The 14,927-nt window shown below is 43.4% G+C and overlaps 2 protein-coding genes across 2 annotated transcripts in view; both read right to left on the reverse strand.

The window, feature by feature from the left end:
* Window positions 1-4,384: 4,384 nt before the first annotated feature.
* The window catches only part of ppp1r8a (protein phosphatase 1, regulatory subunit 8a), a gene marked incomplete at both ends in the record, with an annotated part of 11,299 nt that continues 756 nt past the window's right edge, over window positions 4,385-14,927 (reverse strand). Inside the window, 6 exons of the mRNA XM_080858743.1 lie at window positions 4,385-4,747; window positions 4,934-4,998; window positions 5,774-5,918; window positions 10,633-10,850; window positions 14,626-14,779; window positions 14,896-14,902. Of these exons, the coding sequence (XP_080714869.1) occupies window positions 4,385-4,747; window positions 4,934-4,998; window positions 5,774-5,918; window positions 10,633-10,850; window positions 14,626-14,779; window positions 14,896-14,902 (952 nt within the window). The remainder of the gene's footprint in view (window positions 4,748-4,933; window positions 4,999-5,773; window positions 5,919-10,632; window positions 10,851-14,625; window positions 14,780-14,895; window positions 14,903-14,927) is intronic.
* On the reverse strand, window positions 12,626-14,204 carry LOC308381181 (putative nuclease HARBI1; the record flags this gene model as incomplete). Its single annotated transcript, XM_080858703.1, has 4 exons — window positions 12,626-12,737; window positions 12,995-13,170; window positions 13,297-13,487; window positions 13,562-14,204. 4 exons carry the CDS (start codon window positions 14,202-14,204, stop codon window positions 12,626-12,628), a joined length of 1,122 nt encoding a protein of 373 aa, XP_080714829.1.

A 14,927-nucleotide genomic window follows, 5' to 3' on the forward strand; every position in this document is an offset into this window, starting at 1 on the left:
TCACAGTGCTAATCTCCCTTCCCCTGCGTTCTCTCCCGTAGTCCTGTCTTGCCCGCCTCGGGAAGGCCTAGCGTGGCTGCCACGGAAACAGATGAGTCGACGCACTCGGAGAGGATCAAACCGGTCTCGGTCAGTGGGTGAGCAGGGAAGCGTGTGTGTAACGCAATCACACTGTGCCAAGCGGAGAAGAGCTATATGGAGCACATTTGAGAGGCGTCATGGGTCAACTGGATCCCTGTTTTTTTTCTCTCCTTTTTTGTGGGTCGACAGTGGTGCTACGCCAAAACCGCGGGATACTTCTGTGTATGTACGGACACCACATTGTGGAAGGATATTGAGTTGATCTTTAAAAAAATGTTCTCAACCTCCTTGAATTGTTGACCCTGAGCTGCTGCCAGTCTATGTAGGCCTAGAGAGCTGGAGAGGGGTTGGACTGCCTGCACAGATGAGGCAATTCTTAATAATGTGAGAGACAATTACCTTAAGTGATCAGCAACTATTGGGTCTCATCTGTGTCTGTGCATCAAAAGTATTTGACAGAGAGATGTTGTTTGGAAAAGATAAAGTCTTTATGTGAGTGTGTGCTTGTGCATGTGAGTGTACGTGTGTGTGTGTGTGTGTGTGTGAGGCAGAGGGAAGAGTTTGTGACAGGGAGGCACAGGGGCAGAGGAAGCGTCAGCAGGTGCTTCAGCGTGTTCCGCCTGGCTGGCTGTGACACGCGAGGCGCCGATCGGTGATGACAGCGTCTCCGTGCCCTCCTTCACTCATCTGTCACCGAGGGTCAGCCACGGCACCCGGAATCTTCCATCATGGCGAGGGCGAGAGCGCACACAGTGGCGGCTTCCTGCTTGTCAACACGCCTATTTTCGCCTCTTCGCCATCCTTCGGAGGGTTATTTCCTCCTTAATATGAACATATTTGCCACATTTATGAAATGTATTCCAGTGGTTGCAGGCCGACCATCAGAGGCAGCGCGAATCTGTGCTGATTTTATGCCTAATACAATTGCGGGCATGGGGTTAACTATGGAAAGTGAAAAAAATGGAAGGGGAAAAAAAACTACTTGAATTAGAAAGGGAAAAAAGAAACGAGCGAGTTCATAGGGTCGTATATCATTAAGCAATTGAGAAAGTTAATTAGGCAGCTCTGATAATTATTGCCATGGCAACCTGAGCGCTCTCATGCAGACTTGATTAATGAGATGCCATTTATCTGCTCAGGCAACCCAGCAGGCCCTGCGAAAGAGCCTGGGAGACCCCTAGTGGTCGGTTCTGTTGGTTTGCCCATTCTCGTCCCAAATTGAGGCTAATTCTGGACACGAGAGGATTTTCACAGCAAATTAGGATTTAGTCTGATTCAGAGTCAGATGTGGATGTGGAGGATGCTGAACTGAAAGGATGTAGTTAAACAGTAGCCTACCTTTCACTCACAGCACGGGGGAAACATGGAATGATGTTCTTTGTTCTGCCCTCCCCTGGCAGGATCGGCATTCCTTTGTTTATGGCATGCAGTTTAAGCAGAGCATTAATTTGTTCTATGTTAATGCTGAAAATAAATGACAACAATGGGGATTAATAGTTGAGCAAGGCAAGGAAATCAGGTTTCTGTGTTGATTGTAGCTTGCCAAAGGGTACCTATCACATAAACGTGTCATTGATTTGAAGCTGGAGTGGCTAAACTAAGGGTTAGTGTCTACAAAGTGTCTCTGATTTGCACTAATGCTAGAGGGGGGGGGGGGGGGGATCCAGAAAGCAGGATTATTGGGGTATCCAAGTGGGAATTCCACAAAGCAGGATTCTTGATTACTGCAACATACAGATAAGTGCAAAGTCAAAGTCAGCCAAAATGGGTCTTTACACCAACAAGTAAATGCACTGGGGGGTTCTAGGTTTTATTCAGCACTGCTATCCGGCTAACTTAGTAAATCAGGTCTTATGGGACCCCCATCCCCCTCCCCTCTGTGAAATTAGAGATCATAATACTAGATATATAACAGATATATAATAAATATATATATATATATAAATGTGTTCAGCAACAAAGACAGACTTTAAATTTAGAACTGATTTTGAGCCCAAGGACCTGAACGCTAAAGCAGTTCTGAAATCATTAAGCTTTAATCTTACTCTCAGTGGCCTTATTACAGTAGTCTAATGATTAAAACTGCTCTCTGTCATCTTGCAAATGCAAACTTAACCGTCTCAAGTCAAACCAAGACCTAGAAAGTCATTCATGTCTTAATCACCAGTACAGTACTACTGAGATAGACTAGCTTAAAGAGAGAGAGAGAGAGCACAGCTATAGCTCCTCCAGAATATTACTGTGAAGTCTTAAAAACACGTTATTGTATACCTTCTATTGTTCTGTCTCTAAACTAGACTGCAGTTAGCTCCACCATTACAAGTAATGCCTTTAACTTTATAATAGGGCCAGATGTGAGGTCTCTTACATCAGCAAGGACTACTGGTCAGCTAGTAGTTCTATACATTACACTCAGACAACCCACAGCTGCAACAAAGTTAACTATCTCAGAGAAGCAACTGATTTAAACACTTTGAGAACCAAGCCACTGAGCTTTTCATTTGAACAATACACCACACTTCTGTCATTTTAAGTAGAAAGTATTAAAAGTATTTTCAATCTATATTTTCTCCTTTGCGTTTATTTATTTATTCTTCTTTTATATGCGAGATATATATATTCCTTTTCCTTTTCTCAAAAAAGTATCCTTTGTTTCGATGCATGTTTTTTTGCACATACAAATAGCACTCCCAGAGTAATGATATATTCTGGTCTTGGACGTAAATTATATGCATGTTCAATGTCTTGTTTTTTTTATTTGAAAGCAAGAGGGCTGAAGAGTTGTCTATGTGAGTGGAATCAAATGTTCTGGAAGCAGGAGAAGAGTCCCCCCCAGCCCAGAGAGAAACTGTGCGGAGAACAGCACCGACCACATTATTTACATTAACTGGTCGCCTGGTCACAAACGATTCTGTCACACGTCACCCCCTAGTGGTCAAGCTAAATTAATGAACATTATTGCATTACCCGTCCAATGAACCTCCATCAATGCACTGTTTGTCTGCCTGCAGTTCTGTCTTAACCAACCCGCAGACAAAGTAACTACAAAGGCTTACAGTTCCCTGTTATCTCCCGGAGGTGTCACGCAATTTGAAATGCAGTGAGACACGGATAAAAAGGCACGCCTGTCGCTTCTTGTCTTTTTGAGTTTGATAACCACCCAGAAAAATTAAGCCAGGACTGATTAGCCACCAGCTTCTCACCACTCCAGCTCCTTCATGTAGGATTACACAGTGTGAGCTTTAAAAAATATATATATAATAAATAAAATAATGCAGTATGGGGCACATTACAAAGAGCTTCCTGGGCAGTCTCTGGGGAGAGCATCTGAAAAATCTCCTTGTCGTTTCATTTGTCAAGCAGCCGCTACGAACAAGAGGGATTACTTTTTTTTATTATTATTATTTTAAAAGTTATCAAACAAAGATAGGAGTTTTAATAAAACATTATCGCAAGACACCTTTGCTTGTTTTCTTCTCCACCCACCATATAACATTTCTCTCTCTTTCTCTCTTAGCCAATCTGATATAAAAATATAAAAACAGACAATTATAACAGGACTGATCTCACAGGGTTCAACCTCTGCAAGTCTATGAGGATGATAAGTCTTTAGGCTCATGAATTAATGTCAACACAGGTCAAGTAGGCTGTCCTTAGTTATAGTAAGGTTTCCCTAAAAACAGCAAAGCACACAGGACTCTTATACAGTTTTTGGTGAAGGCTGACAAAACAAACAATGACAAATGGTTGAAGATGACATGATTCTTCCTACGGTTTTTGTAATATTTGATTGTCGAAGTCTGACAAAGGACACCATCAGAAGCTTTTTACTACAAGAACCATGCCTTCTTAAGGGCAACTGTGAAAGTAATTGCTGTAATACTTGTTAATACTTAGGAATAACACATAGCCAAGTAGACTGTGTAGTCTATTAGTTGATTTAAACTTGCCTTGTCAGTGTTGCGACTATCGACTTGATCCGAACACGTCCAGCCTCAGAGAGCCCAAACTCTACACTTACAGGCTGAAAAACTCCTACTTAAGTTAGCATGAAGATATCAAAACAAAAACACACAGAAAATAGGACGGGAAGAAATCAACCAAATTAAAAAACGAGAACCGATTTCATACTGTTCATAACCGTTTTTCAAGTCTCTTAACACATCTATCCCTCTCCAAACGCCAAAGTTCCTTTCCCAAACATTCACACATACATTCACTCACACACACACACACACACACACACACCCACACACACTTCTAGTATCCCAACTCCCATAGTGTTCAGAGGACGCTGTGATGACTAGATCAGCAGGGAGGGGGTGGGTTTCTTGCCGGGCCACGCCTCCTTGGCATACTTTTTCTTGCGGGGTTCGTTGAGGGCCTCGGCCCCCGTATATGGCGTGGGGCCTGGGGCTGGCTTCAGGACCACAGGGGCCTGGATGCTTGTAGGGGAGATGTCCACCTCTGGGGCAGGGTTGGGGAAGGGCAAGGGGAGCCCCCCCAGGATAGCAGAGCCGCCCTGGGCTGCGCCGTGAGGGCCGCCGGCCTCATGGGCTGTGGGGGGCAGGTCGCCATAGAGACCGGCGCTGAGGGGGAAGTTCTGTACCCGCCGCGCCATGCTGTCCTCCAGAACCAAAGTACCGCCGCTCTCCATCTTCTTTTTCTGCAGAGGTGTGGCCATGTGTGTGACAAAGTAAGAGATTGTGTTTGTGAGTGTATTTGAGAGAGAGAGAGAGAGAGAGCCATGGTTTAATATGGTGTTAGAGTTAAAGGGATTCAAATGCAAATCACATTATCCTGGTAGGCATTTGACCACATCTATTCCCTAACTACGGGAGAAAAGTGTTACCTTCATGGGGACAACTGCAGTCTGCACCATGTTCCTGAAGCGTCCTACCGAGGGGTCCACATCCTCTGTGGAGAAGACGCAGAAAGCACAGCGACATCAACATCCACCAATAACAAGCAGCCAGCAACGTTTCAGCAACAGACTAACAAGCACGGACACGAGAGGAATGAACGGACTAAACTTGCACAAGGAACACTTATGCCAACTCAAATACCTCTGCTGAGTTATGCATTAGTGGTGGAACACGCAGCAGCCTCATAAACAAAGTGCATCATCGTATTGCTCAACACAGTGTGGCAGAGTACCTCAATGCTGAAGCCCACCCCAAGAAGATTAGAGGCAGCACTTTACTGCTACTCTACATCAACAGGGACTGTGTGGAAAGGGTTGACACCCACAGGGTTCAGACTCGACTGATCTGCCTACACCAAAGCAGTTGTTTAAAAGGGAGTGCTCAGGAAAAGCACCCTGGAAGGAAAGCTGCTGGTGGCCTTTTATTATTATCACCATGGAGAACATACTCAAAATGTGTGATATTGTGGGGCACTGTGGCGCAACCAGTAGCCCCGACCACATCTGGGCTTGATGCCCATGGAGGACACAGGTTCGATTCCGGCCTGATGTCATTTCTCCTGGCCACTCCCCCCCTCTTCTCCCTCTCATTTCCTGTCCCAGTCGTCACTTCAATATCGATTAAAGGCCAAAAATATTGTGATATTGACTGGAGTGTCAAAGTTTGTGTGTGTGTGTGTGTGTGTGTGGTATATGTTAGTGTGCAATGTACTTGTCTGTGTGTGTGTGTTACTGTGGATTGAGGGGTGCATATGTGTGCTCTCGTACCGGGGTTGATAACCTCCTCGTCCTCACTGAAGGACACCCTGGAGCTTTTCCTTCTCCTCTTGGGCCTCTGGATGTCCAGGTTGCCCTCCTCGATGGTCAGGGTGGAGATGCGCTTGTTGTGGGCCGTGTTGAACTCCGTCAGGTTCTGCCAGAGTATGGGAAGGAAAAGCAGCAGTCAACAGTCTTCACTAGCATGGAACTGAGGTGTCAAATGAGGTGTAATCGGGGGGCACTGTAGCTCACACAGTAGCCCTGACTACATTCGGGCTTGAAGCTCAAGGAGGTGACGGGTTTGAATCCGGCCCGATGCCATTTCTCCTGTCCACTCCCCACCTCTTCTCCCTATCATTTCCTGTCCAACTCTGCACTAATATATCCATTAAAGGCATAAAAGGCCAAAAAACAAATCTTTAAAAAAAAAAAAAAATGAGGTGTAATCCAAGTCACTGATGAACTCAACTTTACAGAGAACAGTGCCATGACATGCCAATACAAAAAACTCTACCAAGAGCTGACAAGTTCTTCTGAGGGCTAATATAACAATATCGTGATGCTTTATGCATTCATAAAACAAGTTTTATTTTTTACAATTACAATTTACAATTTTTAGTACACCTTGGTCTACCTGTAGCTGACACTCAGGGGTCAGCTGACAAGATATGGCCGTAGGTGATTAACATGTGAATTGCATAGATTGATAGATCATTTTCATTTATGAGTTTGTGATTCATTTAGTGCAATGTGTGCCATGTGACCCCTACATGGCTATATGACCTGGAAGTGCTAGGGCAAAAGGGACTTGATAAATAAGAGAACATGCATTGTTTAAGTTCCCATCGAATCAACTGCTGGTTTCCAGGCAAACACGGTAATGCAATTTATGTATCTGCAATATGTTTTAAATGGAATATGTATACAGGGCCCTCTACAATTATTGGCACCCTATACGGGCAAAACAGGCTATGAAAAAAATGTGTCTTTGCTGTTTATCCTCTTGGTCTTTCACTCAAAATATTCACAAAATACTTTTTCATTGAAGTAAAATAACTGAAAGAATTTATTTTTTTGACATTAAATAAAATATTTGGTAACACTTTCTATGAAGCCCAGCGTTATAAGGCCCTATAAGGACATTATAAGGGCCTTAATAATGACTTATAGCGATTGATACAATGACTTATAGCTACTTTATAACTACGTATAATGTCTTCATGATGACTCATAATCACCCTTATGATACATTATATCAGTTCATTATGAATGGTTATAATTAAAGACGGAATAATGCATTATAAATATGTGACTGTCGGGTAACACTTGCTATGAAGCCTGCCTTTATAAGGTCCTATAAGGACATTAATGATGACGTTTTAAAAGTAGCTATAAGTCATTGTAGCACTCTTTATAACTATGTTTAGCATCTCCACAATGACTCATATCCACTGCTCTGAAACGTTATGTCAGTTAATTATAAATGGTTATAATCTAAGATAAAATGATGCATTATAAATATGTGATCATAGGTTTGTGTGGGTAATCATGAATCCTATGAAGCCTGCATATGAAGCACTATAAGAACATTCATAATACCTTTAAAAACTAGTTAAGTCATTGTGGCACTCATTCTTACCTTCTCAGTCCTACGTCTTCTACCTTCTTGAGCGTGCTCTCAGGTCTGAAAGCTGTATTACCATCGATATTTGCTTGACTGGTTGATGAACAGATTTCATTGGTCCAAAAGCGCGCGGTGTCAAAGTTATGCTTTTATGTAGACAACTTTAATATTTCGTCGTTTCTGCAACTATCAGTATTTATTGTGTAGGGACATTGGGTTTGGATTAATAACAGCAACTCTGAAGTTCAAAAGTCTTAGCCCGAAATCTTTACAATGTGTTTTTGTATAAAGTCTGAGCACCTCCAGAAAGTTTTAAATAAAAGGGTTTTCATCTGTATCCTGTTGTATTTACTGTCAGCACTATTAACAAGTTCATAATGCCTTATCTTCTCTTCTCTTATCTTATAATAATCTTATATCTGTTTAAAACAACATTACCCTTTTGACACTTTACTTAAAGGCACCCAGTGCAACTTTCGAGGCTTAAAAATAAACATTCAATTTCTAGTCTTTTTTACACGTAGTAAGTTTCAATAACTCCATACCATTACATACCGACATTCAAGCAGCAAAGATGAGACGTCGTTGTGTGGTGAGAACTGATAGAAAATCGATAACAACAACAATCGCCGCCATTTTCTTTATTTTTTGTAACCTACAATAAATAAAGCAGGCTTCCAGTCAATGGAAAAATGGCTTCTCCCCACCGGCGATTGTTGTTGTTTACGATTTTCTATCAGTTCTCACCACACAACGACGTCTCATCTTTGCTCCTTGAATGTCGATATGTAATGGTATGGAGTTATTGAAACTTACTACGTGTAAAAAAGACTAGAAATTGAATGTTTATTTTTCATTGAATGTTTACATAAAGTTGCACTGGGTGCCTTTAAAGCTGACAAAGTACACTTATAGAATCTTATATCTGTTCATAACAACACCACCCTTTTGTCACTTTACTTAAAGCTGACAAAGTCCACTTATAGGATCTTCTAAAAGTTTATAATATTCTATGTCTGTATAGCAGCCTAGTCACCATACTAATAACCATTAATGAATATGCATAATATATCACAAAGGTGGTTATGATGTGCCGTGAAGACCTATATACATAGTTATAATGAGTGCAACAATGACTTAACTAGTTTTTAAAGCTATTATGAATGTTCTTATAGTGCTTCATATATGCAGGCTTCATAGGATTCATGATTACCCACACAAACCTATGATCACATATTTATAATGCATCATTTTATCTTAGATTATAACCATTTATAATTAACTGACATAACGTTTCAGAGCAGTGGATATGAGTCATTGTGGAGATGCTAAACATAGTTATAAAGAGTGCTACAATGACTTATAGCTACTTTTAAACGTCATCATTAATGTCCTTATACGACCTTATAAAGGCAGGCTTCATAGCAAGTGTTACCCGACAGTCACATATTTATAATGCATTATTCCGTCTTTAATTATAACCATTCATAATGAACTGATATAATGTATCATAAAGGTGATTATGAGTCATCATGAAGACATTATACGTAGTTATAAAGTAGCTATAAGTCATTGTAGCAATCGCTATAAGTCATTATTAAGGCCCTTATAATGTCCGTATAGGGCCTTATAACGCTGGGCTTCATAAAGTGTTACCAAATATTTTTCTCCAAAACATGGGTTTCACTCGGGTATAAATATGAGGTGACACAGTCCAAATATCTTAAGTCATTCATCAAGACGGGAAAGACAAAAGAACACAGTATATCGAAGTGCAAAAAAAAGTTGTTGAGCTGCAGAAATCCGGGAAAGTATAAGAAAATATCCTAACAGTTGAAAATACCCATTTCCACAATCAGGGCAAAAGTTGAGAAGTTCAAAGCGACAGGAGATGTAAGGAATCAGCCAGGAAGAGGACCTGTCTGTTAATTGTTCCCACGCATCGTGAGGAGGATGGTTTGACTGGCAAAAGAATCTCCAAGGATCACAGCAGGAGAATTGCAGAGGTAAATTGAGTCCTAGGGTCAGAAAGTCCCCAGAACTACCATCAGACGCCACCTACATCACCTTAAGTTGTTTTGGAGGGTTGCCAGAAAAAAGCCTCTGCTGTCTATCAACAACAAACTAAAGCGCCTACAGTTTGCCAAATGTAAGTCAGACTTTCAATGAGACCGAGTAATATGGTCAGATGAGACCAAAATAAAGCTTTTGACAACAAACATTAAGGTGGGTTTGGCGTAAACGGAAAGATAGCCATACAGAAAAGCACCTCATACCCACTGTGAAGTATGGTGGCGGATCTTTGATGTTGAGGGGCTGTTTTTTTCCAAAGGCCCTAAACATCTTGTTAGGATACATGGTATCATGGACTCCATCAAATACCGGCAGATATGAATTGAAAACCTAACAGCCCCCTGTAGGAAGCTTAAAATGGGTCGTGGTTGGACCTTCCAACAGGACAATGATCAGAAGCACACCTCAAAATCAACACAGAAATGGTTCACGGGCCGCAGAATAAAGGTTTTGCCATGGCCATCACAGTCCCCAGACCTAAAGCCCATAGAAAATCTGGAAGGATCTGGAGAGATACTGTATGTAGGAATGGTCTCAGATTCCGTGCCATGTGTTTGTGTGGACCCCAGGAAGAGTAGCTGGTGTCTTTGGCATCAGCTAATGGGGATCCGAATAAAATCAAAACCCTAATCACGCCTTATAGGAGAAGACTCAGAGCCGTTATCTTGGCAAAGGGAGGCTGCTCAAAACATTTAATTAAGGGGTGCCAATAATTGTGGCACACCTGTTTTGGAGAAAAATAATTATTTAATGTCAACATTTTCTTTTTCTTTCAATAATGTTACTTCAATGAAAAGGTAGGATTTCTATGAATATTTTGAGTGAAAGACCAAGAGAAAAAACAGCAAAGACATATTTTTTAGCCTGTTTTGGTTACATTCACTAAGGGTGCCAATAATTGTGGAGGGCACTGTATTTGTTTGTGATGCTATATGTAAACTTTGGGTTTGTTTGTTTTGTTGTTTGTCTGTCTAGTTTTCACGGTGTTCCAGACAATAAATAAGAAGAGTTATGGACATCAGTATGAAGCTTGGAGTCATGTTTATCAGTTAAGACCAGCGGGTAGTTACACTACCTATTTCATGCCAACTTGGTCACACCAACAAACCATCTGACAATTTGGTCACTTAATTCCCAATTTTACATCAACTGCATTCCCCAACTATCTCACCTCCAGTTCCGTCTCCTCCTCGGGCAGCCCCAGGAGTCCCTTCAGCTCCTCGTCCTCCACCCCCTTGCTGTCTCCCGCTGTGGCATTAGGCTGACTCTGGGGCTTCTCTCTGAGGGTGTAGAGGCGCGTTGAAGCCCCAAACGACATGGTCGAGTCGATGGGGACCTGCTGGGGCTTGTGAGGCTCCAATCGGATGTGACCCAGGAAGGTGCCATGAGCTGCGGGCACAAATTGGGCAGACTCGTGACTCAGCTGTTTAGTAAATCAGCATGTAATTGACACCCATTTGCCACCTAGGGTATAAACTGACATATGGCACCATTCCCAAGGACATGGGCTGGTTTTTACTGCAAATGTAAACAATGACAGATGTGCACTTTTGGAACAGGAGCGGGTGCCTGTGCTACAACACTATCTCTCAGCTCTTACGAGGACATTGGACCTCAGTCTCGAACAACTGTCTCCTTAAATATCTTCTTAAGAACTTTGTAAGACCATCCCTCCTCCGCTGGTTTCATGAACATGTGGAAATGTGTTCTTAAACAGCCAAAGCGTTCTTAGCTGTGGCTCCCGAATGAGGATTCTTAAAAATTGTACACGAGTTCTCGTACACCTGAATTGAAATACATAGCATCTTGAAATACATAGCTGGTGGTCAGTAAATGAAGACCTGGGCTGGGAAATGGGCTGATGTGAAATCAGAGGCCAAAAAAAGAATCTGGAACCTTTAGGAGAGAGATGCTGGCCACTGGAGGAGGAACAGCGGGTTGTCTGAGGTGGACCAATGCATCAAGGCCATCATGTTCACCCTAGTTACCTCAGGACTCCGGAGCTGCATGTAAGTATATTTATTAGACAAACAATAACAACAATTGCAATCGGGCTCCATCCCCAGCACAAGGCTAAAAGTGCAGCAACGATAAACACATCGCACATGGTTTATATTGACAGAAGTTAAGCATTCAGCAGGGATAACCACGTTTCTGACGTCCGAGGCAAGGATGGAAGATTTGCACAAGGTTGGAAGAAGCAGTTTGTCCCTTTTTATCACTTCTGGTCTAAACATGCTCTTGTACGTTTGCAGACTAAGTAGCACCTGTGATGTTTCTGATGCAGCAATCTTTATTCCAGTAAAGTGCAGTGACGAAGCAGCATACTCCAGATTCAGCGGTGTAGGACTGAACAACAAGCATCTACAATTCTAGCCATATATACTGTTTTAAGACCCCTCCTAGGCTTCTAATGAAAATGAGCTAGGCTTGTAATGCAAACAGGTATGGCAACCTTTTGTTGTTCTATATGATAATCTGGTTTCTCTGTCTGAGATGGTTCTAAATGGCCTATCCCATTCCCATACTATGATTAATTGCAGTCACTCACACCTTAGTTTGCTATTTGACCCCAGGTGTCTGAGCAAATCCAGTGTGTGGACCTTTCCTTTGTGACAATGATAAGACATTTTGGATATTCTGCTGGCCAACTTTTGGTGGTCACAGCAGCTGCTTGATCAAGAATCTTATACACCTAATAATCTAAGTTGCACACACACACACACACACACACAAAAGCCATGTTCCTGCTTTCATAAGCACATGATTCATACAAGGAATACATTAAAGGCACTTGATTCATATATTCTTAAGTCATTAAGAATATTCTTAAGTAATTTACAATGCTTGGAAATGATCTCCATCAGTCCCTCCTTCAGTCGCCGGTGTGCCAGGTGCTTAGAATATGGACACCGTCCAGGAGTACCAACTTTTATCCTCAGCATCCGCGGCCCCAACACCCATCCTATCTCCCTGGTTGATTGCGCCAGATACTAAAATGGACGGTGAACGTGTCTCCCACAATGGAATTTCAATTGAAACATGTGCCATTGCAGTGCGCCAAGCATTATACGCTCCTAACCCCCATACATTAATCACCCACTATTTTATTGAATCACCCACAGCTGAAACTGATTTTGAGGCAGACCCGCAGCCTTCCCCCACTAGCCCAGGCGTCCCCCAGAGCTGCCCCACTGGCACAGCCGTCCCCCAGAGCTGCCCCACTGGCACAGCCGTCCCCCAGAGCTGCCCCACTGGCACAGCCGTCCACCACCGCTGCCACGCGTGCACCCAGGCCACATAATAACACAGGCAGTGCTGGACAGCCAGGACTGAATCGCAGGGCCACTGGAAGCGCTTGCGTCAACGATGGTGAAAATTAACGATACCCTCCCCCACATAAACAGAAAGATGCCCCGACACCCTTGTTGGAGTTTTTCTGAAGTGATGTGTTTAGTTCTCGAGATAAATTGTAAACTGTATCAAAGAATAGTGACAGTCCAATGAATGTTGAAAGGTTTTATTTGGTCTACATTTGACTAATTAGTTGCTGTCGGACTTGGACAGCTTGGCTGTTTTCCGGGTGCAGGGATGGCTCAGGACCCACATCATGGCGAGGAGGTTGGTAAGGCGGCTCCAAGTCTAGTGGTACACCACTTTTCATTGCGATATTGTGCAGGACGCAGCAGGCCATGATCAACCTACACACCTGAAACGTTGAAAAAAACAGCCACAATTAACACGCAACAAATGATTGTATTAGGGTGAGGTGGGCACTATTATGTTATAGCACGAAATGAAACACAATCTCTTAGCTGTTGCCCTTCATACACACCTTCTCAGGTTTGTACAGCAGCTTGCCACCTGCTTCGTCCAAACACCTCCACCGTTTTTTCAGCAGCCCGATGCAGCGCTCGGCGGTGGAATGAGTCTGTGCGTGCCTCCAGTTGTAGGCCACCTCCTTTTCCGTCTCAGGGTTGGCGAGTGGGGTCATTAACCAAGGGGCCAGCGGATATTCCGAATCTCCTAATAAAACAAAGTAATTAGGGGAATAGAGCCCTACTGTCGCTGGAACGATACATTTCCGCACAGACACTTACCAATAAGCCACGCGTCTCCAGTGTCTCCATTCTCAAGGTGCACACCCACAGAGCTGTTTTGGAGGATGTAGGAGTCATGTGCACCTCCTGGGAAGCGGGAGACCACGTTGAGCAGGTGGTTCTGGGCGTCGCAGATGATTTGGACGTTGATGGAGTGGAAGTTTTTCCGATTGAGGTAGGGGAGCGGATCTGGGGAGGGTCCCTTGATGCGCACGTGTGTGCAGTCTATTACACCGATGGTGTTGGGCAGACCAGCAATGGCCTGAAAGGCGCTCTTCACTGGGATCTGTTCCTGGTCGGTGTATGGAAACTGGATGTATTGTGGGGCCAGTTGGACGATTCCATCCAAAACTTGCTGGAGACAGCGGCTGATGGTCGATTGCGATAGTTCCACCCTGTCTCCCAGCTCCCTCTGGAATGACCCAGTGGCTAAAAAGCCCAAGGCGGACAGTACCTGGACGTGTGGTGGCACAGGGTTGGAGCGTTTCGTCCGGGACCTCAGTGCTGGCTCCAAGGTATTGCAAAGCTCCAGGAGGACAGGTCTTGGAAGCCTGAAGCGTTCAATGAGGTAGTCGTCGCTCCCTGCGAATAGGTCCACATGGTCGCGGTACAGGCGCTCCCTCCTCAGCGAACGATATGACATATATTCTAAAAGCAGTAGATCTGCCATATTGTGTGGGTAGGGTGCAGACTTGGCCCTTTAAATAGCGCAATGTATCACTTATTATTGGATGGCCTGGTTCAATTTACATGACTGATGACTGAAGTCCACGTGAAAGTTCAAGGTTTAATTTGACACATGCAACAGCATATCAGAAAGATGAGCTTAACTTTTTCTTAACTGCATTCAAGAATGAGGTCCATTGTCCTTGTCCATGGTCCTATTTGCCACACAGGTTACAATGTGTTAGATGGCTGGGATTATCTACAGCCTTTGTGAACATTTCTCAGTGGTCTTGTTTTCATGCTAGAAAACACATTAATGTTTTAACAAGTGTGTGTGTCTGTGTGTGTGTGTGTGTGTGTGTGTGTGTGTGTGTAAAGATGTTTGTAAAAGCACTCACTGCTATTGAGATCAATGAGGAACACACGCTTGAGGTGCCTATGGTAGACTAGAGCAGCATGAACTCTGGAGCAGGACTGGTGATCTATGGTGAAGTCGCAGTGGTCTGGATTCCTCCCAAACAGGTAGTACTTCTTCTCATCGATGATTAGCTTCTGCAGGGATGAAAGGGAGAATAAATAGGGCTAGCCGGATGTAAGAAATAAATACAACTGGGCCACAGCAAGCACAGGATGGATGGTGTCTCCATGTGGTGAAGGGTTGGGGTCACTAGTTCACTGAAGGAATACCAATTTTAGCAGG

The sequence above is a fragment of the Sprattus sprattus genome (genome assembly GCF_963457725.1).
Source record: "Sprattus sprattus genome assembly, chromosome: 20".
In the NCBI taxonomy this organism is placed as follows: Eukaryota; Metazoa; Chordata; class Actinopteri; order Clupeiformes; family Clupeidae; genus Sprattus; species Sprattus sprattus.